General features: G+C 33.8%; 6 protein-coding genes and 1 long non-coding RNA gene across 9 annotated transcripts; 3 read left to right on the top strand and 4 right to left on the bottom strand.

The window, feature by feature from the left end:
- Positions 1-626: 626 nt before the first annotated feature.
- On the top strand, positions 627-2,801 carry P58IPK (dnaJ homolog subfamily C member P58IPK). Its single transcript, XM_066281684.1, has 3 exons — positions 627-1,629; positions 1,866-2,201; positions 2,251-2,801. Exons 1-3 carry the CDS (start codon positions 765-767, stop codon positions 2,544-2,546), a joined length of 1,497 nt encoding a protein of 498 aa, XP_066137781.1. The 5' UTR covers positions 627-764; the 3' UTR covers positions 2,547-2,801.
- A 924-nt stretch (positions 2,802-3,725) lies between these two features.
- LOC136338849 (ATP-binding cassette subfamily G member 4) lies at positions 3,726-13,747 on the bottom strand. Of its 2 annotated transcripts, XM_066281623.1 has the most exons (9): positions 13,555-13,747; positions 12,508-12,629; positions 10,325-10,442; positions 6,109-6,295; positions 5,737-5,941; positions 5,046-5,668; positions 4,729-4,998; positions 4,520-4,675; positions 3,726-4,460 (listed from the first exon to the last, which is right to left on the bottom strand). In XM_066281623.1, the coding sequence occupies exons 1-9, from the start codon at positions 13,593-13,595 to the stop codon at positions 4,116-4,118; spliced, it is 2,067 nt and encodes a 688-aa protein (XP_066137720.1). In that variant the 5' UTR covers positions 13,596-13,747; the 3' UTR covers positions 3,726-4,115. The 2 variants fall into 2 exon arrangements, with proteins under 2 accessions (XP_066137720.1, XP_066137709.1); XM_066281612.1 differs by lacking the exon at positions 13,555-13,747 and having other exon boundaries at positions 12,508-12,987.
- A 232-nt stretch (positions 13,748-13,979) lies between these two features.
- On the bottom strand, positions 13,980-17,079 carry LOC136338883 (E3 ubiquitin-protein ligase rfwd3.L-like). Of its 2 annotated transcripts, XM_066281670.1 has the most exons (9): positions 16,891-17,079; positions 16,616-16,832; positions 15,458-15,732; positions 15,272-15,400; positions 15,024-15,217; positions 14,795-14,972; positions 14,486-14,739; positions 14,266-14,433; positions 13,980-14,217 (listed from the first exon to the last, which is right to left on the bottom strand). In XM_066281670.1, exons 1-9 carry the CDS (start codon positions 16,895-16,897, stop codon positions 14,092-14,094), a joined length of 1,548 nt encoding a protein of 515 aa, XP_066137767.1. In that variant the 5' UTR covers positions 16,898-17,079; the 3' UTR covers positions 13,980-14,091. The 2 variants fall into 2 exon arrangements, with proteins under 2 accessions (XP_066137767.1, XP_066137761.1); XM_066281664.1 differs by having other exon boundaries at positions 15,272-15,732; positions 16,891-16,937.
- A 125-nt stretch (positions 17,080-17,204) lies between these two features.
- On the top strand, positions 17,205-20,389 carry LOC136338911 (uncharacterized). The gene is made up of 3 exons (XR_010732032.1): positions 17,205-17,344; positions 19,629-19,759; positions 20,043-20,389. It is a non-coding gene; the product is annotated as an uncharacterized lncRNA (long non-coding RNA).
- On the bottom strand, positions 17,211-19,743 carry LOC136338859 (uncharacterized). The gene is made up of 8 exons (XM_066281633.1): positions 19,596-19,743; positions 19,315-19,540; positions 18,983-19,258; positions 18,544-18,929; positions 18,243-18,462; positions 17,958-18,192; positions 17,736-17,901; positions 17,211-17,688 (listed from the first exon to the last, which is right to left on the bottom strand). The coding sequence occupies exons 1-8, from the start codon at positions 19,741-19,743 to the stop codon at positions 17,318-17,320; spliced, it is 2,028 nt and encodes a 675-aa protein (XP_066137730.1). The 3' UTR covers positions 17,211-17,317.
- An 835-nt stretch (positions 20,390-21,224) lies between the features above and the next one.
- On the top strand, positions 21,225-24,093 carry nclb (no child left behind). Its single transcript, XM_066281698.1, has 11 exons — positions 21,225-21,494; positions 21,855-21,913; positions 22,070-22,170; positions 22,514-22,693; positions 22,749-22,894; positions 22,950-23,064; positions 23,118-23,282; positions 23,339-23,506; positions 23,561-23,699; positions 23,754-23,893; positions 23,945-24,093. The coding sequence occupies exons 1-11, from the start codon at positions 21,408-21,410 to the stop codon at positions 24,043-24,045; spliced, it is 1,401 nt and encodes a 466-aa protein (XP_066137795.1). The 5' UTR covers positions 21,225-21,407; the 3' UTR covers positions 24,046-24,093.
- Positions 24,094-24,697: 604 nt separating this feature from the next.
- Dim1 (thioredoxin-like protein Dim1) lies at positions 24,698-25,475 on the bottom strand. Its single transcript, XM_066281711.1, has 3 exons — positions 25,223-25,475; positions 24,973-25,109; positions 24,698-24,917 (listed from the first exon to the last, which is right to left on the bottom strand). The coding sequence occupies exons 1-3, from the start codon at positions 25,298-25,300 to the stop codon at positions 24,704-24,706; spliced, it is 429 nt and encodes a 142-aa protein (XP_066137808.1). The 5' UTR covers positions 25,301-25,475; the 3' UTR covers positions 24,698-24,703.
- Between the last annotated feature and the right edge of the window lie 71 nt (positions 25,476-25,546).

Raw genomic sequence — 25,546 nt, 5'->3', positions numbered from 1 at the left:
CGTGTCTCTTTCACTCGGAAGAGGTGCAGTAAAACCTTTGTTTCAAAGCGTAGTCGAATAAAAATTTGGAAACACCCGAATATTTCACTGAATAATACATATGTCGGAATAACATTATGAACATTTTCCATGGTTGTAAAATATTAATATATTATCAAAATATAGAAAGATTAACGAATTTACTAGTCTTCGACGGTATCTCTACCTTTCTATTTCTTAACTGATTTTTTTTCTGTTCTTGCATTTCTTTTTCAAATGTCGGGAAATAACCCGGTCCAAAAAGGGATCCCCCAACACAGACCATTTAGTACCAACAGTAGTACTAATCTCGTCCGTTTCAGCTCTAAATGGCTCTATCATTTTGCTTTGCATTATCTAACTACTAATTTTATTTCCACAATACTAAAACTGATGACCTACTAAATCTCCGACACACAATTTTCCTACCCAAACTTACGCCCATGCTTAGGAAATTCCAACTTAATTTTCATAAGTTCTGCCACCTGCACAGTATAGGTAATGCTCATTGCGCATTTCTTACAGTTTTCTGTATTGAACCAATTAACGACATCTATAGTTCTTTAACTCCGTACTCATTTCGTGACATTTAAACATGTCAACCTTATTTTTGGACCAATCAGCTGACAACACGACCAAAAATTTTGAATAATCCACCGAAATCCAAAAATGCTCTTCACAATCATTTGTGTTATTTAGTTATCACATAACAAACAACTGGCTAACATTAAAAAATCAGTTGAAACATGACGACTCCAGTGTTTAGCGACATTATAGGCAACAACGTCTGGTTTAGAATCACCCCATATTTGGTGTTGCTGGCTTTTGAATCTCTTATAGACGTTTCCCAATGTATTTCCCAGGCAGAAATTGATAAACACTTGGAAATGGGTAAGGAATACCTTTCCAGGGGCCAATTGGGAGATGCTCTGAGTCAGTACCATGCAGCAGTGGATGGGGACCCATCAAATTACCTCACATATTTTAAACGAGGGACTGTATATTTGGCTTTAGGTAAAGCCAAAAACGCATTGGGAGACTTTGATAAAGTGTTAGAGATAAAGCCAGATTTCACAGCTGCTCGGATCGAGAGAGGAAACATTCACCTCAAGCAAGCAGCTTATGATCTTGCACAACTAGACTTTTATAATGTCCTGAAAACTGACCCATATAATATAGAAGCAAATGATCTGATACAGCGTATTGAACCCGCGAAGGAACGGAAAACTAGTGCTGAATATTACTATGGAAGAAATGATTATACCAGTGCAATTCACTACTTAACAGAAGCATTAGAAGTCAGTCCTTGGGCCTCAGAATTGTATGAATTCCGAGCTGAAATGTATTTGGATAGTGGTGATGAAAGAGCTGCTATTGCAGACCTAAAAGTGGCTACACGGCTGCAAAGTGATAATACTGAGGGCTATTTAAAACTGTCAGAAATGTTGTATAAAATTGGACAGGCAACAGAATCACTTAAGGCCATAAGAGAGTGTTTGAAGCTTGATCCTGAACATAAGAAATGCTTTAAATTTTATAAGAAAATAAAGAAAGTAGAAAAATTTTTAGTTGAGGCTGAGAGTGCTTTGGAAAGTAACAATTTTGCAGTGGGTAAGTTGGTAATTAATAATAAAGAAATTGAGAAATGATGTTAGAGATGTGGGAATTTTTCTCTCTTTAGATTAGTTAAGAAATTTGTGATAAGGTGGATTTTTTTGCCTTATTAGTTTTAACAGAATAACCTTCCCACTAGACAAAAAATATTTAAAAAATTAAGATTAAAATGGTAGAATCTCAATACAATGGCATAAAAATATTGTCTTTTCTTACCTAAATATTTGCTGCAGGTGTGGAGGCGGCTCAAAAAGTACTAAAAAATGAAAAAGACATTCGTCAAATTATGTTTGAAGCTAAACGCATCCTCTGTTCATGTTACATACATCAGGAACAAACTGAAGAAGCTGTTCAAGTTTGTACTGAAGCTTTAGAAATTAATGAAGATCCTGGAGTGTTCTGTGATAGAGCTGAAGCATACTTGCAGTCTGAATTATATGATGATGCCATAAGAGATTATAGAGCTGCTTTGGAAATAGACAGGAACTTAGAGAGAGCCAAGGAAGGACTAAACAAAGCTGAAAATAGACAGAAGCAGGCGGAGAAACGTGATTATTATAAAATATTAGGTAAGTTAATCTAGGTTTTCATAAAGATTATTATTAACTTTAAATTAAGGTGTTAAACGGACGGCAACGAAAAAAGAAATAGTTAAAGCATACAGGAAGGCCGCTCAAAAGTGGCATCCAGACAATTACCAAATGGACGAAAAAATGAAGAAAATTGCTGAAAAGAAATTTATAGACATTGCAGCTGCCAAGGAAGTTCTCACAGATGAAGAGAAGAGGAAACAGTATGACATGGGAGAAGATCCTCTGGACCCAGAGTCTGGAAAACAAAACTTCAATCCTAATTTCCACCATTTCCAAAGCTTCCAGGGCAGTCCGTTCCAATTTAGGTTCCACTTCAATTAGTTGAGAAACGGGTGATTTGGTCATTAAGTGTGATTTTGTGTATTTAAATGCCGACTGAAGAAAAAAAGAGTACAGTCGCTAAGCGAAGCTGCCAGTATATTTGCACCTCAGAGGAGTTTGTGTGATCTTAAGCCTGAAGAACTTTACCGAGTATTTGTCTGTAAGAGAAAAATTGTTTAGTTTACAATGGACTGAACTTAAATTATATTATTTAATTTGTACATAATATTTCATTAAAGTTTTGTTTTATATTTAGGTATGACTTTTGATTGAAAATAACTGTATGCGAAATATTAAAGGAAATTATAATTAAAATAATTTGAGAAGGGATGAATCTACTCTCAAATAGGAAATAAAAAGTGCCAGAATATCGCATTAATCTGTTTGTGTGATGTTTTGTCACATAATTGGAAAGTACACATCACGTTGCGATTTGAACACAAAATATATCGTCGCAGAAAAAGGTTTAGTTGCCGTAGGGACATTTTTGATAAAATGGCGAATAAGTAAATATTTTGCCAGCAAAAACTTTATGGCAATATAATAGAAAGAAATATTTAATATCACCTTATTGGAAAGGATTTTGATTTTTCTAACTTTGCGAATTCATTGAAATTTGTGCAAATTTTCCTTCTTCCTAATAATGACTGTTCTTAAATTTGACATTCTACGATTTAAAAATTACTACTTCTTTCATTTAATGTAGGGATCAAAGTTATCCGATTTGAGTTTTGACCTTCGCATCTCAACGCCACGCGGCATATGTACTACACAGCCAAATATCTTTACATTACTTTCACATAAAACTATCATTGTAGCAGACGGTTCGTCGAATTTTTATTTAAATTATGCAAATTTTTATTCAAAAAATTTCAATTACTTTAAATTTTAAAATATTTCACTTTTAAATGCATACGCTAATTGCATAGTTTATATGCAGTATATTAAAGTTTTAATGTCGTGTTGGTTTCTGTTCAGTTAGAAAAATGAAAGCTACTTAGTTAAGCAAATGTTAATCGAATGGCTTCCGAGTAATGAAAATTTCACGTGTAAAAATTATAAATGTTTATAGATACAAAAGGCTTAAAGCATTTTAAATTTGAAGTTGGCGGAGGTATATAGTAAACGGTTTCCAGAATTGAAAACTGGTGAACGCTCTTGAAATCAAAATGCATTACAGATAATAATAGTCTCTCTTCTTAGTATATATCATTTCACAAATTAACAACAGTAGCAATGTAATAAAAACGTTATAAAAATAGTAGCCACTATGATTTTGCTTAAGTACCTATAAACTACCTCATTTATTTCGTAACAATTGCAACAAACTCCACATATTTTCAATGAGAATTTGTATCGTGAAAACAAATTTTCTCCTAGGATTATTTTCTTGGAAAACCTACCAAAAACATGAAGAACAACTGGCAAGGGAATTTTTAAAACGTCTCACAGCCCCTTATATTAACATTAAAATTTAATCACTACCGCGTGTTCACTACCCCATTATACTTCTCTGGTAAATTTAGTGTGATGGCTGGTGTAAAAAAATACATTTTACGTAATAAAAATTTAACGGTTAGTTTTCAGTTTCCACTTCAAAAACAGATAAGCGGCAATTCTCAAGACCATAAATATCGCTAGTAAGGCCAACACGTCTACTAGATAGCTGGAATCGATCATATCAAGCTCCTCCAAGGTAATTTGTGGTGACTTGAAGTGACAATAACTAACAAAGCACTGGAGTTTCGCTCTGTCAAATCCATAAGTGGCTAAAGCTGTTCCTTCAAATCCATATCTAATATAGGAGAGATATGTAATCCAACGTAGATAGACTGGAATTGCGTCGAAAGAGACGAAGAAGCCAGAAAATAGGAGGAAGGGGACGGACATTACCGGAGCTAAAAATACTCCATTCTGAAAGAGATTTTTTTTTATGATAAATTAGATTTTAAGTTGTTTTCTTATGCGTTTACCTGAACATTCATGGCGGCACCAACGACTAACCCGACACTTTGGGCGACGAAAGAAACTAACAAACAAGCCCCTAGGAACATGCCAAATCTGAAGAACTCCATTGGTTGAGCTGTCATCAGGTAAACGATTGTAACGTAAATAATACAGAAAATCGTCTAAAATCAATATTTCCTGCAAAATTTGCTCCTGACCTCATTCAATACTTTACCTGGAAAGGCATATCCGACACAGTAATGGCGAAATAATAAGATCGTAGCGAATACCACCGGTTAAAATGCTCTTTGAGTAGCACAGGCATTTCCAAGGGGAAAGACAAAATAGTGATGGTCATGGATGTGTACATAAGGAAGAGCATGTTGAAAAATAAAAATCCCAAATTGGAGAGAACTTTGTTTCCGTCGTTGCCGATTTGCCAGTATAGAGCACCGATCAAGAATCCGACCAAAATGTGCGCGAACAAACGTAAATACATCAAAGTCTACAAAAAATGACTGTATTGATGAATTCAGTGAATTGCCAACTTACCCAATCCCTGCGGCTGAACAGCAAAGTCCTGTTTAAAATAATGAAAAATTGTTGCAATTGCGTGTTTCCATATCTCTTCGTAGGAGTCAAATCTTCAGTCTCATCTCCCAATAAGGCTGATTGCACAGTAACTTTGTCTACAAATTCTTCTTTGGCATCCCCTTTTTCAATATTAGTAACAACATTCTTGGGCAAATTGTTTGTGGTAGTAGTAGTACTATTATATACAGGATCTGATTGCACTTTCCAGCTGTTCGTATTAGACCCAGCCGCTGCAATGGTATTTTTTATATCATGTGCGAATTTATCGGAATTATTTAATCCGTCAGTTATTTCCAAAGCAGGCAATTGTTTTCCATCTTGAATGTCCTCTTTTCCATTCTTAATTGCATTTACCAGAGTTCTGGTATGGTGACCATACTCCCCACAAGCTACCTCAATAATATATGACGCTGGATTGTGATAGGAGGGGCATTGTAGGCCTAATTGACCCAGAAATTCTACTAGACGAGTGGTAGTTCCTTGGTAGACACATTGACCGTCAGCAAGTGTATACAAGTGATTGAACATTTCGAATAGTCTGGCTGAAGGTTGGTGGATGGTGCAAATGATAGTCCTGCCATCTAATCGAAAGAAAAAGTAGTTTGTAATATCTCAGTTCGTAAAATATTAAGACCAAAATATCACAAACCTTCTGCAAGGGTTTTCAGCAGTGAGATGCACTGAAAGCAAGAGGAAGAATCCAATCCGCTGGTGGGTTCATCAAAGAACATAATTGGCGGATTGCTAACCAATTCCAAAGCTATGGATAATCGCTTCTTTTGTCCCCCAGAGAGGCCACTGGTCATTGTTTTTCTGTGCTCGACAAGGCTTAAGGTGTCCAAAATATCTGTGATCTACGCAAAAGAAAAATATTTGACTTTTTATTATTGTAACAAAACTGATTACCATATTATTATAATTATCGCTTCTTTTTGGGGTATTACTAATAATGCTAAATGCATGAATTCAAATTGAAAATTTGACCTATTAAAATTACTCGTACAATGGGCTTAGTGCTTACAATGTCATCTCTCTCCTCTGAAGATTTATCCCCTACTTTAAGCTTAGCAGCCACTTCCATAGCTTCATTTACTGTCAAATTCCCGTGCAACTGGTTGTCTTGTCTTATGTAGGCAGAAAGCTTGCGGAACTTACTCAAATTACGAGGACGCTCATTCATTAAGACTTGTCCTTTGGTCCCAGTAGTACTATTGGAAAAAAATGGTAAAGGACAAAGTTTTAATTGTTTGTCTTTTTAATAAAGAGTTTTTAAATTAATTTCCTCGGATTAGAAGATTATTAAAATAAAACCAGCAGAAGTCGCCAAGGTCGATTCTATTTAGAAGTTATTAAGGGTTCTCATGTCACAAAAGGTCTTCATGGCTATTTAAAATGTCTTTTGCGGAGGTAAGTAGAACCTTCAGTAACAGATGAAATTTTTGACAAAGTAAATTGCGCAAAATTCCAAGTTCCTGTTACAAGGTTAAACTTGACGACTTGCCCATTTAAGGCGGAATTTGTGGAGTATCAGTAAATAACGAGTATACGGTAAAACAAATATTTTATGTGTTGGATAATGGATTTTAGATGAGAAAGTTTATTATATATCACTTTTTCGGATACACAAATTATCTTGGTTTAGGGATATGTTTAGTCTGGTCGTTCTGAATTTATATAAACATATCGGTTCGGTGCACGTGTTTCTGGAAGGGACAATTATATGACCACCCCATAAAGACTTATTGTTCTAAAAGTGTAAATATATAACACACAAATCTATAGCCTGAATGGTACGTTTAGAAAACGATAAATAATCTTAAGCTAACATTAAAGATGCCGGAAGGGATTCAAATTTCTTATGTGCTGATTTATTACAATCGTAACATAGATTAACAGATTCCCTGTTTTTGGTAACAATAGCATTTTTTGGTATAAAGAGGGGATTCAATAAGTATGGGCAGTTCTTAAGTCCTGAATGGTTGCCGGATTGACATAACGTGTGTAGATCGTAATTCATTCATTAATAAATTATGTTCTAAACAAATCATTATTTTATTACGTTCACAATCGACCCCTTAAAATTGGACCAATAATAGGTCTGAGGTCATTATGGAATTTACACTTTGACTTATCGGCGTACTTCAACTAAATAGACGATACGGTGAGTGACGTTAATCTTTGAATCCTTACGTTTATAGTAAATATACACAGACAAAGAAGAAAAAAGGAATATTTACTATGGATATATTATTTTTTTATTAACATTAAGAATATTATTAACATAAATATAATACAAAGTCCCGGAATGAATAACTTAAAAACAGTCCTGTTTAATAAGAACTCAAAACATACCAATATCAATGTTACATTAATCTTTGAATACTCCCGAAGTACTAGAAAATATGCTTCTGGATGCTTAGTAATGGTGTATTTAGTACTTGGTGCGACCACCTTAGCGTCTATAACTGCTCTCAATCTTCGTGGCATAAAAGAAACCAACTTTTCCAAATAATCAAGTGGTATTTTTTCCCATTCCTTCTTCAGACTCTCTTGCAGTTCCTTCAAGTTTGACACCGGCTTCTCACGAAGTTTCTTGTCCAAATATTCCCACAGGTGCTCAATGGGATTAAGGTCTGGGGACTGGGGTGGCGTTTCGATCACTTTTGGGCAGTTATATAAGAGCCATTCTCGCGTACTGTCAGTTTTATGCTTGGGATCATTATCCTGGTAGAACCGAAATCTGACCAAGATCCCGAATTTTCGAGCAGTACGCAAAAAGTATCCCATCTCTTTTATCGCCCTACGAACAGTTACAGCCGAAATTGTCACTTCTTTTCTCAGTGATAACTCTGTAGCTAATTTGGGTGCATTCATTTTTGGATTTTTTTCTATTTTCCTCGTAATCCAACGTTTATCGACTTCAGTTAACTTTTTCGGTTAACATTTCCGAGAATTAAATTGGATGCGATTTTCCGTTTTGAAGCGACGTATGATTGCATAAACGGTGGTTCGTCTCACATTTAATAATTTCGCTGTTTGGCCATACGATAAATTTTCATCGTGGTTCGAAATTACGAGTTTACGTACTGCAAGGGGGATATGTTGGCCTTTACGCAACATTACCGAACTTAGATTCCTAGCTAAATCTTTCTAGTTGTATCAACAAAAACAAGTTATAATACGTAGGTTCCTGTGGCTCACGTGCAAACTCTAACATTATCGGCGTGTTCACAGATTAATGTACCGCATCATTGTGTTACAATTTCACATATTCTTCAATAAATTTGAATTAAAAAAAAATGATTTTGCTTAAATTTTGATATATCAAATAATTATCAAGGTACAAGCCTTTGAAAGACATACTTTGTGTTGTTCAAAGATTAATGTCACTCACTGTATAAGTAACAAGTGTGTTCTTTTTTTTGTTCGTCCACCATAAGTAATATTGTGAATTAAAATTCATAAAAAAGTTCTTGCCGAAAAACATACTTTTTCTTTTCATAATTTGGATATTCTATAAATTCTACATGAGTTTTGCTCTTTTTTTGTTTCTCTGCTACTTTTTTTTCTCCTTGAACTAATCCCTACAATTGGGGAATCTTCGGGAGTCTTCATAATAAACTGAGCTGATGCTTGCTTGAGGAGTTCTTTTGTTTTTCATTCTACCCTTGCCAGGTTACACTCGCAGGTATGTGTATACTTCCTAATGATATACATACATGCCTAATGAAGCCAATCGGTAGAAATACATGTTATCGTGTTGCCCAACATCCTCTTTCCATTTCTATTTGAAAACTAATTCATTTTGTGGACTTGCTATTAAGTCTTACTACTTTTATGCTCATTGACATAAACTTTTCTACTAGAATTATTAATTCCTTCGTTTGATAACTCAATACTTCGCTGCTTACTAATTCATAGGACTATATTGGAATTTTTACGTCTACTATTTGCTTTTCGATGACACCACAAGACGGATAAGATATCGTGCTCTAGTAAAAGAAAGCCCCACCAAACTTCGGTTTTATAGCCGTCTACCTTTCTGAGTGCAATTATTAAATTTCAGTTCATAATGTACCAGAACATCATTAATATTTTCACCCATTAGTTATTGGAAAGAGAAAATAAATATTTGAAAATTAGTCTTTCTTGGGGGCTCCTAAAACTCGCGTGCACAGGCATGTAAACAAACCCGTAAATTATCGGTGCAGCAAATACAGAACGCAGCATATTTTTATATAAGAATGAAAAACACATATTTCACAACATGACATCTCAAATTCCCCTATGTCCACGTGCTTACACAGTGAATTCGAAACCTACAGAAAACTCATTAAACCTCGGTTCAATTGGTACTTCCTGCAATTTAATTGCTTTGATCCCACTATATTTAGTTGTTCGCCTTGTTATTACTATGCAACATTTTTACGAGCTCTAAAACATAATAGTGTCAGGGTATTTGCAACGTCTTTGTTGGGGAAACGACGATCATCAAGGAGAACACAGACATCACGTGCCCGGTCGTGCTGAAGTCCGGCAAGAGCAAAAGTCGAAGATAACGGTTTAATGAGTCAGGTTTGAGATTTTAATTTCCCTAACCGAACGTTTCATTATTTATTATTGCACATATTGATTACTGATAAGGTAATAAAAACGACCTTCAGCACGTCGTAATACCCACGATAACTATTTCGCAGCTTCCACATGTAGAATAGGTACATACATATATACATACGTATGTTCGATAAAAGAAATGTTTTAGAGATTATGCATAATATCTAGAATAAATATGAACCAAGAACACATGTATAGAAAAGGGGGGAAGTAATTGTTCTTTCTCAAATCCACACAATTCCTTATAATCCCAATCCCAATATACCTGATAAGATAATTTCGCTACATAACAAAGATTATGAATTTCATGGTACACATTCTTATCTCTCAATCATCGGTTCATCAAACATTTTTTAGTCAAAGAACAAAAGCACAACTTTGGGTTACATGCCATTGAATTAACATTCAAATGGCAAAAGTTCTGAACTTGAACAGTTGACCATTGGTCAAGGCCATGTTGCCAGTTTACCATAATCACCATATTTCCATCCTATGTAGATATGTTTGTTCACATTTTTGTCACATCATTAGATGCTTTTTATACTTGAATTATATTTAATGATGATTAAAATGACTACATATCTTCATGTGTGACGTCATGCAAATAACATGTTTTAACTTACATGTATCCTGTGAGGATATTGAGGAGAGTAGATTTTCCAGCGCCCGAAGGGCCCATGATGGCGGTGAGTTCTCCGGATTTGAGTCTACCGCTGACATGTTTCAAGATTACTTTATCAGCTAAAAGAAATAGATAGTTTTATTGTATTAAATTCTACAATAAAAGTATTTTCCAAAATACTGATATGTTTTCAAGTTCTACCAAAAAATATTGATAATCAGTATTAACCAATGGAGTATTTTTTCTGTTAATTTCTGACTTGGGGTCAAAAGGTGATTAAATGGACTATTGTTCGCAGTTGAGTATATATGGTGACGTTATATTGTTGTCTTTATATCAGTATTGTTCCCAGTTAATTACGCTTCAATTGACGACCACTCAGTTATTTAATATTGTGAGAAAATTATTTTCCGATTACTTAAAATAACTTTTTAATATATTTTGGAGCATAGTGCATACTTCATTAGAGTTACAGATTCTATTTGCAGTTAATAGCCCTAAGAGTTGTGATTTAGGACCTACAACATACAGTGCTTCCTGAAAATTTACTAAAAATTATAGATTAGCTTCATTGTCTTCAGAAAAGCGTTTGGCTGTGTGGATTATGACATTTTCATTAAAAAAAACTAAATTGTTACAATTTTTTCATTTAGAGTGGTAACTTCCTTACCTCCTACCTTTCTGATTGGCAAGTGAACATTAATGTATACCTCCCAACTGAGCAAGGAGCTCTGATTGAAATCTCCAAGGCTCTATCCTAAGGTCAAATCTCTTTAATTTACATAAATACAATATACCATGATCAGTGTTCTATGCAGTTCTATGCACTTCTATGCAGATTATAGCTTTATTGCTCTTTTTTATACAATTCTCGGAAAATATAGTAAAAATTTGGTTCTTTAAATGGAAATTTTTACTCAAACTTGATTGAAAAAGTTTTATATGCTTTGTGGGATCTAAAGAACATTAAAAACAATTCTGAGGAAGTCAGGTTTTTCAAGGTGGCCTTAGATCTGAGGTGGAAGAACAAATGTATTGCCGCCCGGTGAAGTAAACTTATAAGAGATATTTATATTCTCAGAAATCTCAATGGAAATGTCTGGAGTACTGTATTCAGTGGAAAGTTCCCTAAGAATGATGTCAAAATGGTTCAATGATATGGTTAAGACAGCAACAAACACATGTAATTTTGATATTATACCCTGGAAGACTTCTACTTTTATAGTCTAGTCCTTGAGGACACTATGGAAATAGGCAGGATTTTTTCATTTTAGAGAAGGACAGTGAGACAGTTGGCTGGGTTGGAATACAGGGACAAACAGTAAGGTGCTGTCATACCAGTTGGTGTATCAAGTCTTGTATATTTTAAACGGTTTGATGCATGTGGGATAAAATTGCGATACATTTGCGACACACATAGATATGTCTAATTATGACACTAAGACATGAAACCACATAGTTACTGTTTTTTAAAAATGTCAACGGTCTCAGGACTGCATTGGTTACTAAGCTCAGGAATTTTATAATGTATTACTGCTACTTTTTAAATGTTAAGTACCTTAACTTGAACTGAAAACCTTAAAACACAGGGACAAAAAATATAAGCTAATCTAGTATAGTATGATAATTGTTTTTTTGATTCTCTTACAATGCAACATACTATATAATAATTGTGCAAAAAGCTCAGTGGAAAGGTAAAAAGATATTAACTTGCAGTGTTTTGTTATGTATACTTATACTATGTGCTGTATAAGCAGTAATTTGTATCATCATCCTAAAGCTACCTTTCTATGATATGCAATATATTATGTATTATGCACTCTATTAATCCAGCTTATTTATACTTGTACTAATTAGTTTTAAGATATGTACATTTCAATGGTGCCATTTTTGAATTTTAAGCCTTATAGATTTTAAATGTTACTTATTATAGGAAGTTATTTATATTACAATATTTAAAAATAGTGTTTTTAGGTCTTGTATTTTCTATTGCAAGTATGCTAAACAACAAATATCTAATATGATGAGTTTTTAAATCAAACTTATTTTTGGTAACTTTTTAGAGTATCTTATTACATTTAACTTTCTCTAGCAGACCCATTTTATACTTTGCAATGGAGAAGCATTCCCAGATTATATAACATACTTAGATATACTACATGTGTCCAATTTTCTTATACTCACCCTTTTCTTGTTTCACTGTAAAACTTAGATCAGCAAAGGACAAATCCACTTTCTCTCGTTTAACCACATGTGCCAGCCTTTTCTGCCGTGGGGGCACAATTTGCACTTTAACATCAGAAGACCTGGGTTGTAACAAAATGTTCTCATTAACATTTCTCAAACTAGTACTGGCCATTGTTAAAACAATGTTTTTGGTTTAAATTATCAAATTATTGGTGAACAAAGGATATGCCAGATCAAACAGTTTCACATACTCTCAATTATAATTCAAAGGGCGGAGAGGGGCGGACTTTGAACCTTTTTAAAAAATAGATAAATTAACACGCGTTCACTGGCACTGATGAAATGGAAATGAGCGATTCAGGTACACATAAATTTGATTATAATTTACGCTGCAATGAGTCTACAAAGTTCAAAAAGTATCAAACATGGAAAAAAATTGGTTTATTTATCAATATGTCAGGAACAGCTGATGCATAAAGTCTGAAATAATCTAAGAAAAATATAATAATTCTATCTTTGTTTGGCGCAAGAAATGGAGACGCAATAAACATGCTCTGCAATTAGCCGAAGTCACTTTGCTTTGAAATGATGCGCCAGCCGTCTTTGGGACATTCGGAATTTAAATCAGCTAGTGCAAGGTTGCCACCATTGCTAAACGCTACGGAATATCCCAAGCAATTGGGGTTCAATTAGTTTTACTTTTTATTATCAACAATAAATTTTCTGTAAAAAAACTTTAGAGTTATTTTTAGCGAAAAATAGGTTAATAAAAAAAATTAGGTCTATATAATGTAGTAAATTCCAAGCATTTAAATAAGCACAGGACATGGAAAAATTTTTAATTGGCCAATTTAGATTTACCACATGAAAGCTACCATTCGATGACGAAATGTACCTTGAAGACTGCGTCAGAAGATACAAAATGAATAAAAATCGTATTTTGATTGTGAATTCTTGCAAACACCCAGATTTAACGAACACCACTATTTTAAATGATTATATTTACTTTCGCTTTAAGCCATGCTTGCAACGTAAATAACTTACCAATTATTATTGGTCATCAAATAGTTCTTCTTAATATCCATCTTATATGGCACTTTTACTGAACAACAACCATAGAAGATGAAATTTTTCTAAAACCACCTCGTACAGTTTCTTGAAACGGCGCTTTTAGCGACTCTCTCTTTTGACTTACGTTCGCACTGATGTTGGGCAACCAAATTAAATACCATCACTGGTCCGTTCAGTTTTTAGATAGTTATTTACTGCCATATTGTAATTATTGACGCAAAGCCGAGAATCGTTTATTTGGCGCATCCACGACTTAGTTGCACATGACCCGTAAAGGACCTTTCTTGCTGATATTAAAGAATAAGGCGAAGAACTTGTGTTTTTGTTGAAAATCCAATTTTGTATGTTGATTATCCCCAATTAGACATTTTTTTCGATGGGAGTCATGTTGACGTAAATACTTCTTAAGAAAACATATAATTCAATAATTAAATAACTTCCATTCAAACAATGGGTCGTGACACATATTTAAATTGGTAGAAAATAGATATATATCCAAAAATACATTTCTTACACTCCATTAAACCTAAAAAACTCCATTTTATTTTCATTAAGATACGCCAAAAACTTCCCATGTAAAGTGTCCACTCCTTTGAGATCTAGCACTACATTATCATGCGTGGGACAAGACCCCACCTAAAACCAAAAGTTTTTTCTCGTCCTTACAAATTTGGCTATTCCTACCTCTTCCCCAGTATTTAAACTGTATAGCAAAATGCTCTTGCGCGTCTCATGATGGCCTGCCACCATGTTATTAGACATAAAACAAGAAGTGTTTGCTAGCAATTTCGCAGTATTGCCCCCTTTGAATGTGTGAACAACATTACAGGTTATTCTATCAGGGTTATCAATCTAAAACAATTTTGATTTAAAGTTGTTTATAAAGCTTTCAATCCAGGAGCACCTTTTCTAAATAACCCACAGTGTGACGTGCGAAACCAATTTGACTGCTTGGTCTAGAACTGACTAAAATCTGCTTTATTTCTGAATGATATTTAAGGGACAAAAATGGCCCTTCCAAAGGCAAGAGGTGTCGGCTACTTTTACCATCTGGGTAAAATTCAAAGGCCCAAACTGAACTGAGCTTTGCAGTCAATAAAATAAAAGGTTTATGGGCTTCCTGAACCCCAACTATTGATACCACAGGACTGAAGTCTCCTACCCAATAACATTAAAGTCAAAATTCAAACCAAGCTTAATATCACGTGAATACCTGGAATATTTAAGGAGTCAAGAGGCTGTGAAAGATACCTTATATCAAAAATATTCACAGTCCCATTCTGAGTTCCAACTGACAATTCTGTGCCTGCCCTAGGGCTCCAAGAACAAGCCCAGGCGGGCGATTCTAATGTCATAGAGCAAATTGTTTGAGTAGTATGACTGTCTATTACCTAAATGAATTCATTGTTATAATGTGAAGAAAGAAGTTAATAGGTACTTACTTTCACTGTTTTATCAGAAGAAACAGTCATAATTTTTGTCCCCTCGCGATTCATTTTCATGTCCCTAATGGGGCTTTTGTGTAAGGGGGCGAATTTAATAGGTCTATAACTAGTTAAAGATAATTCTTTGATACCGAAACCTCCGAACAGGTCTGTAGGAGGTTTGGCAGCTATTACTATTAAGTCTTGAGGCACTAGAAGATTATAAAATGAAGATAAATTTAACTAAAACATAATGTAAATCCAACCGCAAATATCAAACACCCGACAGTCTCTGCAGTTACTTTTGTTGCACACCTCCACAGATTTCTCCATATACAATCTGATTCTGTTTAAGGGACTTTGAAGTGTCATGCGAAGATCTGTAGGTCTACTACCTAAATTATGAAGTCTTTCAATGATTTTGCCATGATTTTTTAAATTAAAATGCAGACCTAAAGTAAATTCCTGCACCTTCTTTTTGAGCTGTTCAATCTCAGCTTGCAACACACATTCCTTGCTAATATATTTAGATATGTTTTGAAGAGCAGTATTCTTTTGCATTATAGCACTTTCCAGTTGCTCTCTCATGTTTTCCATCTCCGTATTATCTACCGCAATTAATTTCTTGGCATATATGAAGCGAATATCAGACTTTTTCCCAGGTTTCTTGCATGTAGGGCAGTTCTTTTGGGATTGAGACTCCAACCATCGTAAAATGCATTTGTAGCTGCATTTATAAATTCCAAGAGATAGAATAATCTTTAGAATATATAACTGAAGACTATACATATAATGTGAAAATGATTAGGGGATAATAAGGGGAAGAAGTGAATTATGTAGGTATACATTATTGAACCAGGTTTGTATTAAGCACAGTCATTGGACACCTTCAGAAGAATATTCATATTTTACTACATAAGTCCTGTTGTGCATGCACTGTTTTAGCACACAATGTTGTTAGTATGATAAAGTTGGCAATAGCCAGAATAATTGAAGGGGTTAAACCTGCAGAATGCTCAAATCTAATGTTTCCAATTAAACTTGTTATAGCTGGTAACGACTTGATAATATTATTTTAAATTATATGGAATATTCATGCCAGAACTACCTTGATATTTTTATCAGTATCTGACAAACTGAAAACCCAGGTGGAAACCATTATGAAATGGAATGGTGCTATGTTGAGATTATGATAGCATAGGTACTATGTGTATATAGGATTTTATGAATTAAAAATAAATAAAATTTTATTACTTTATATTCATTGCACCTATTTCTGTCTAAATACTAAAAATTCCAATTATAAACTGTTTCTTACAGCAAATATGTCTTCTAATCATCTAAGATCAATTATTGCTCTTGGTTCAGGTTATTTCAAGTTATTTTGGTGAACACAATTGAAATATTTTTAAGGTTCTTATTTTAAGGCATTTTAGTATATTTCTGAGATACTTTGGAGTACAAAAATTTATTAGAGATCTATCCTTTAGAGAATTAGTTATACTAAAGTATTGTAAAGTTCTATAAATTAAGACTCTACCCAATACACATTTCTTACTTCCTTCATGTAAAAAAAGGATTCATACAAAAATAAGTACAAATTGTCTTACCCAAATAAGTGCCCACATTTTAAAGCACAAATTCTATGGTCTCCACAGTTAGTCCAAGCTTCAAGGCATACAGGACAAATACTACCATCATCATCCTCATCCTCTAATGGGACTGGTGACTTTGAAGTCCCCTGAGAGTGTTGTGCCTGTGATACATGATTATCAACATTTTCTAGGTCTTCTCTATGTTCGTTTAGGGCTTCAGTGTCCATTATATCTTTAAATATTCAATGTATTGGCCTTGGGGCTCCTTTAAGTTGATTCTGTATGCTTACCATCCATTTAAGTTAAATTACTGTGAGGGTTGAGTGGATTGTTTGACCTTTTAGGAAATTAAATAAAAAGAAAAAAATGCAATTAAAATGGGAAACAAGTTAATAAACTTGACCGATTTCATTAAAAAATACAACTTTCTGCCACTTTCAAACTAAACAAAACATCTAACCTCATTTTTTAACAACATATCTAACCTCACTTTTAAAAAATAGCAAAAAAAGTAATTTTTCTGCTTACTCTTAATTCCAGCTATCAAATTTTAAATATACACATTTTAGGTTTTTGAGATTTTTACCACTCAGGAAATAAAACACATAAATTGAAAGTACATCAACTATCTGACTATAATATTTAATATTTGTTAATAAAGTAACAAATTCTTTTTCCAACACTTTAAGGCCATGACGCTTATTTTATTTAATCTCACTAATTGCGCACTCCGCATATTGACAGGTAGGTGTGTTCATGTTTTAGTTTGACAACCGGCACAAAGGTGTAAACCAAACACATATTTTCTGCAAATTTTCTCAAGATCTCCTGCAATGGTGCCACACCCTCAAATTTCACAACTGAAAAAAACACTTTCAAGTTGTAGACACATTCTGCATCGCTTTCATGTCCATGTTTCAGCTTCTCAATACAATACTCTATAGTTTCCCTAAATACATCATTCTCAAACAATTCTTCTGATCCCGTATTTCCAATTCGGCAAATTATTGCAGCTACATTGCTTTCATAATTTAGACGCCTAAAGAGACATATTGAGTAGCTGCCTATGCATTTTCCAGTTTCCTCATCTGAAACTCTTCTATCAACCTCTTTTCTTAAGAACAAAAATACCTACATTCAAACTGCTTATTGTACTTATGTGCCCAAACATGCCATTCAATGAGAGCTCCGCGTGGTAACCCTCTTACCACCACATACTCAACAATTGCATTATTGGTTTTAGCTTCCCAATGCTTCCTAGCAACCTCAATATAAGAGCTATGAGTAACATAGCAAATGCCCTAGAAAAAAACTTCCTTGAAATCACACTGAAATTCACTATTTCACTTCTCTGCACTTGAACTACATCTCGGACATTTATGCCCAAATTAACTCCTTTAAGAGCTCTATCAATATGCCTGACTACCAATTTGCTTTGTGATTTGATTCCTCCAGGAATCATTTGCATGTTACCAGGAACAAGACCTATTTGTCCCGCCAAATAAATGAAATCCCTTACATGGGTAGCTTGACTGTATGGTCCAATATTACATGGGGCCCAATGAGAGATGCTTTGGACATGCATTGTGTGCCTATACAAACATCATATTAGTATTAAAAGAGCACTTGGACAAAATCAAACCTTTCAAATTTGCTCTCTTCAGAGAAATTTTTCCATGACAAAGCTTCAATGATGATAGTGTTATTTATTGGAACTTCCACGCACGCCCTTGAAGGCGGATTGGCATGAGGAAAGTTATCAATGTATGCTTTGTTTAAATGTGCAAACTCAGACATATCATTGATGTATAAAGTAATAGAGCAAATGTCTTTTATTGAGTGGTTACTTGCCTTTAAAATGGCTACAAAAAAGCCAAATTGGTTTAGCCCCCATTAGGATTAAAATTAAGCAATTTACATGCCAATTTCCAATGCATACCTACACTTTAGTTTACTTATTGCCTCTTCTAGTGCTGCTCTAGAACATGTAGAATTGCCTTGAAGAGCTCCAATCCACAACCAACCTTCCTTACTAAACCCATAGTTTTCGTTCTGTATTAGTTGAGATTTCAATTTAGGGTTCATATCAAATGTGCAATCCTCTGATGCATCTCCATCTGCTTCTTCAAGATTATGATGATGAGTTAAATTCTCATCTTCACTATCACTTTGGTTGACATAACCATAACTGTCTTTTAAAGGAAGACCTTCTAACCTAGCATGTAAGTCTAGGGGAGGTAATTTAAATTCCAAAATTAAAGAGTTAAACTTCAGAAACCCCACTGGGGCTACTGGATCATTTTGATGCATTACTATCTCAGAATCCACACTGTAAATCCATGCAAGTTCTTGTTCTATTTAATCTTCCACGTGACAACTTACACAACAATCCGACTTTTAAATAATGGACAATCAAGGGTTAAAGTTTCATACTCTCCTCCTTCCCCACACACATTCAAACCATACTTTTCATGCATGGCCAGTAAATGCGGCTGAAGAAGGCTTAAACTACGTCCCAAATGTTTTTTAGGCTCCAGCCCCAAAGTGGCCACTTTGATTATTATAGCATCAACTTCACATTTCAACATTTCATCTAATAGTTGCTCCTGATTTCTCTGCCACAAATAAGCCAGTGGTGTGAGCTTCAGGCGGATACAACTAATTTATGTCCAGCTATTAATTTGGTTATACAAATAAATTAAATATGCACTTACACATTTTCAACTCTAACTCTTTGGTAATCACTCAAAATTGCACCTACAGAAACTGCATCAAATTCTATCTGTTTCTGTATGTCTTGTAGTAAGGAATAAAGGTCCTCCACTTCATCATTTTCACAGGGATCATAGGTTCTACCTCTCTTCACTGAGACTCCCAAAGTTTCTTTTTTGAATAGGGGTAGATCTATGGCCTGGGCAATTAAATCTATCGCTTCATGGCCTAAAACAGTTTTCTATGTAGTTGTACTATGACAGAAGTTTATCTTTATTCTTACCCACACTTTGATACATATAACTATCTATTTCAGTTCTATTGTGAGGAACTAAGTTTGCAAGGGCAACTATAGTGTGCCCCGCAGCAATGCACTGCATCATATTAAAGGTACTGTCTTTGCCTCCGCTAACTAAAGCTACTACTCTCATCCTGGATTATCTAATGGTAATGCTATAGTAATATTTTTACTGAAATAAAAAATTACCAATACATATAAAAATAGGTCTATTGGTACTTACTAAAAGACATGTTTATGGCAGGTTTATAAATAAGAAATTAACTCATAAAGAGGTTAAAAAACACTTACAAACAAATATACAATTGAAAATACTACTTTGTGTTTAGTCAATAAAAAACTATAAATTTTGGCAATGATTGGATCTAAAATACAAAGGATAGTAAGCAAGTAGAAAACTCTTTTATTTTATATTAAACATGTTATTTTTAGACAATTAGAGGAGCTAGGAAAGTCAACATGTTTGGGTGTTTATCTATATTTCCTGAGAAATGTTAAATTATGGAACTGGACTTTAATATTTATTTTCCAAGATGCATTAGAGAACATTTCAATTGGACCACAAATAGGAATGTTATTAAATAGTAGCAAATTTGAACTGCCAAGAAAAGGAGCTCTATTCTTATGTAATCATATAGCATGGAATCAGCCAAGTACAGGTATTAATAAATAGTTGCATGAAGCCTCAAATATCATGCATAATTCAACAACTAAACGCGAACAAAAGAATACAGCAAATGTAAACAAAAAACAACAATAAAAAAAATTCATGGCAGTAAGGCAATTTGTTTGATAAATTCATAATTACTCCTTCAACTAGATCTTATTTCAATTCAAAGATTTTATAAATCAATTAACAATTTGTAATTAAATTCTCCAGATAGGCCCCGAGCATTATCAATGTTGAATTCTTTATATCAAGACTTGAAAGGGTATACATAAGTATTGCCATTATATATACAGTTTTTATGTTTTGCATGACAGATATAAGTTGGCAACTAACTAATTTAAAAAAAACTATGTTTAAACGAATACCTCATTACTTCTATCCATTGATGCCTACTTACCTAATAACAATAAAAGCAAGAGGGCAAAGGGCTATGTGAGGTGGTTAAAATGGTACATATCTCCTTAGTAATATTGTTATCACCTTGTCATTAGATATCCTATACTCTAGACTATAGATTATGTGTTATAGGCATTATTTTTACACTCAATTATAGAGCATTTTTGAGATATTTACTAAAAACAAGAAAGGATTTTCTAAACTCAAAATTCAATAACGAATGACAGACCCAAGGTCAAGGACAGGTGCCACAGACCAATAATATATGAGAATACATTTTAATATTTTGCCCTAATTGGCTTCATCCTTGTCTACCACATATTTCCACGTATTCTATGTATCCTTTTAATAACGTTGATTGAGCGGCTTACTTCACTCTCATTTTACTGATCGAATCATTGATTACAGACATGGACACTGACAGTGACATTTCAGCACATGCTTCTTCTAAGTTTATGTCTATAACTTCAGCTCATTCCGACTATGCCACTTTCCTTGTTTGTTATATCCATTTAGAAAAGGTGGGTGTCTAGCTGTGTGACATACTGAAATTATTTATCGTAAGAGCCCTTTTAGATTTTTAATTATCACTAATTTCCACGTTTTTTTAATCTGCAATTAATAAATATTAAAACGGTTTCATTAATTAGGGAGTAACTATACCTTTACAAATCATAACCCACTCAGAGAATTATATTTTAAGGTGAAACCTGCCAGAAAAATTAATAAACATGGAGAGCGAGTCAGAGAGCAATGTAAATTTCGTACCCTGCATCAAATGGGTGAAACGTGGGGTAGCAAGCACAAACCCCACGAATGTAAGTATTTGTAATAAAAATACAGTACCCCAATATCTTCAAATTTTTGCTTTAACATATTAGTTGCCAGTACTTCTTGAGTGTTTCTTAACCTTCAATTTTAGTAATGAATGAAGATTAGATTACTTGTGAAATTTTTGTACACCAAAATACTTCATCTTCAAAACATTCAGTTCTCATGTGTCGCCATTTTTTTAGTTCTTATAATATAAAAACAATAGTATTTGACAACTCTGTGTTTTTGAATAGATAAAAAAGCTTGTAACTTACTCAGTACACCTACTTGTTCACTAAGTTTAAACACTTTCTTAATACAGCATATAGAATTAGGTGGTCCATAATACTTTCATTTGTCTTTAGGTGCAATTGTCAAAAGATGAATTGGTTCAAATCATCAATGAAACAAAGCAAAAACTCAGGTAAAGAACCTATCCAACTTCCTATAAAAAATTATTTTAAACTGAAACATGAATATAGTTGTTTTATAAATATATATGTACCAGCATTACAAGAATTTATTCTTGTATTCATTAGAGGTAAACAATCTTCATTTATTCATCAGATTGAGTTTTCAGCATCTCAGGCAATCAGACACAAAGCAGTGGTGATGTTGCCATGGAAGCAGAGGTGGGCTCCACTGAAGATGAATTTAATTTCAATGATTATGATAAAGATGGTAATTTCATTAAATTATTATATATTCATTATGTTACTGGAGATGTAGTGATCCTAATTTGAAGTTCAATATTAAGTGCTTGGAATTCCTAGAGAATAGATTAAATTATGCATATTATCTGCTTCTTAGTCAAATTCCAGTTTAATATCTCTTTTGAAATAAATTTTAAATTATGAACTGATTGAAAATCAAACAACTTCAGCAGGAACATAAAATTTTGTTTGTTAATCTCTATATAACAATATTTTCAATATCTTTAATGTGGTATTTCATCTTTAATCTAATCTTTACTGATATCTCAATTCTGACTTTGAGTTCTTGGTCATTATTTTACTGTCACTAGATGGTCACCGTGCTGCACAGGCACTAGGAATACACTCATTAGCTGAATTACCTGCTGAAGCTGATGACCACTTTTCAGAGTCTGATGATTCGGAAAAGGAAGATGACCTTATTAAGGCTACAGACAATTTGATATTGGTAGGTCATGTAGAGGGCGACGCTAGTATATTAGAAGTATATGGTGAGAGAATTAAAAAAAAGTTGTTGTTACTGTCTACAATAAATTTGTATTTAAGTTTACAATGAAGAAGATGAGTCGTTTTATGTCCATCATGACATACTTTTACCTGCATTTCCTTTGTGTTTAGAATGGTTGAATTACGAACCAAAACAGCCCCAGGGCAATTATTGTGCTATAGGGGCCATGTCTCCCATTATTGAGGTAATTAAATCTTACAAAATATTCATGTAGTTTGTTAAAATTTATGTTTGTACAGGTTTGGGATGTAGATGTCATGAATTGTATAGAGCCTGCTTTCAAACTTGGCAAACCTGCCAATACTAAAAAGAAAAGAGAAGCTGTGGGGCATAAAGATGCAGTTCTTTCCTTAGGTTGAATTATTAATATTAATCAAATTCCCTGCTTAAAAATGTTTCTAAAATAGCGTGGAATAAGACATATGAACACGTGATAGCCAGTGGTTCAGTGGACCAAACAATTCTATTATGGGACATGGAAACGCAAACCCCCAATGTCACGATAAAAGCCTTTGAGGAAAAAGTGCAGTGTTTGGAGTGGCACAAATTCGAAGGTCAAACTTTATTGGCCGGTATTTAAATTCGCATTGAAGCTCTTTGATATATTGCTTATTGACATTCTTTGCAGGAGGGTGCGATAGCACTGCCCGTGTGTTCGACTGCAGAAGCCCTGAAAAACACCAAACGTGGAAATTAAGTGGCGAAGCTGAAAGGCTGATATGGAACCCTTTGCAACCTTTTATGTTTCTTGGAGGCACTAGCAATGGTTACGTTGAGTGTTTTGACTGTAGGAAAGGTATTAATTAATTGTCTGATGTCGTAAGATCCTCTTGACAAAGAAGTTTTGCAGGAAAGTTGTGGTCTTTGACTGCACATGAGAAAGAAGTGACTGGTTTGACTATAAGCGGGCAATGTCCGGGTTTACTAGTGACTGCATCGCCAGATGAGACTGTGAAAACTTGGGATTTTAATGACGAAAATTTACCTACGTACGATATCGATTTGTTATCTCACAATTTATTTTGAAACATCTTTTTCTTTAGATTAATCAATGAAAGGGAATTCAAAATGGGGAACATTCACTGCCTGGAATTATGCCCAGATTCACCATTTGTGATCGCCTTAGGGGGCGACAAGAAGTCGAGTAATTTTACTGTATATGACCTGCAAAACGTTGACTCCAGTGAGTGCTATTCCTACCTATAATTTTCAGTTTAATAATTTATTATTTCAGTTAAACACACTTTCGAATCAAGAGAGTTGATTCAGCTAGTTCCTGACTTGACAGGTGAGAGCAGAGCTGCTACTTGTGCAGACGAAAATCTTAGCACATAAAGTACGTAAATAAAACATTTGGGTCTAAATAAATATTATTTATTTTTAGTGCAGTTTGAATTTTTTGCAGATAGATAGTACTACCCTTATAATCTTTGGTGTTGTATATAATATAACAAGTCCTTAAGTTTTATCAGATAAATTGTGTCTTTAGGTATGAAATTATCATTACCTAACGCAAGAATAATGAGCAAAACCACAAAAATCATTAACGGTTTCCCACAAGGAGTTTTGTTTGCTTGTATTGAGTGCTTTTGTTTAAGGAAATGATGATTAAAGTTAGCATACAGACAAAATTTATCATGTCAAACATAAGGTCAAGTTATGTTTGGTTGGGCAAATGCTTAAAACATCTTCTGACGTCCTTGACCTGTATTATAAGCACAATTAAATCTTAAAAATAACTACTATAGTCCTGAAATTCTTTTATCTGTAAGAAGCTATTGTCAGATTAAAGTTAACATGGAGAGTAATCAAACTAATCTTGTTATCTTTGTGACATTAACAAATATTTGGCGATTTATTCAGATAAAAATGATTCTTTTTTTAATGTGAGGAACAGTTATTTGGTAGTTAATTGATGTTATTGGCTCAAAATTGAGCATTACTAAGGATTCCAACTAAACTACATTCCCAAAAAAACTGCAACACACAAAATTTAATATCTATATTTAGTTGAATAATCTTTTGGAGATACTACAAGACCTCTCCCTTTACGGGCTCCCCTGTACACAGTTTCCATTATATCAATCATTTCCTGTTTATCTTCAAGTGGCCAGTTGATTTTGTTATTATTTCCAGTGCCTAAATCAATCATTATATGTTTGTTTCTAAAGAAAAACATTACTGTACAAGGATCATACAATTCATACCTAAAAACAATATTTAACCTCAGTTTAAATTCAATTTTATAAGAACATTTCTTACATTTTATTGAAATCTGGCACCTCAGTGATGTCTACCAAATAAACAACTGCAAAATTTTTGACTTTTTCTGCAATACTATACAAGACTTCATCCATTTTCATACATGAGGGATCCCAATCATGACCAAAACGAATAACCTAAAACACTTATAAAGTAGAGATTTGTTATTATATTTAGTATTAGTGACCAGTTTTCAGATGGTTGGTCTATCTAAAAGATGACTTAAAATATGAAAAAAGTCCATACTTACCACTACTCGATCTTCTTCAGATAAAATGGCTTGATCAACTTGCCATCCATTGTGTAAATGTGCTAACATATAAGACATGTTGCTAAGAGTATATTAAAAGTATTCTCACCAATAACTATAGTATTTTAAGTATCAATAATATGAAATTTAATAGGAAAAATTCTGATTGGTTCCAGAGTTTTTTTTTTGAGAATCAATGAAACCTAAATTTACAAATTAGAGAATTTTGCAAAAACTGTTGGTTTTAATCGCGTTTTCCTTTTCTTCTTTTTATTATTAATTACTTCTGTTTATTTATTTTCAATCGTCTCTAAATTAATATCA

The sequence above is a fragment of the Euwallacea fornicatus genome, chromosome 1, assembly GCF_040115645.1.
Source record: "Euwallacea fornicatus isolate EFF26 chromosome 1, ASM4011564v1, whole genome shotgun sequence".
Taxonomy (NCBI): Eukaryota; Metazoa; Arthropoda; class Insecta; order Coleoptera; family Curculionidae; genus Euwallacea; species Euwallacea fornicatus.
Note: the sequence above shows the minus strand (reverse complement) of the source record. Positions and strands in the feature narration are given on the sequence as shown.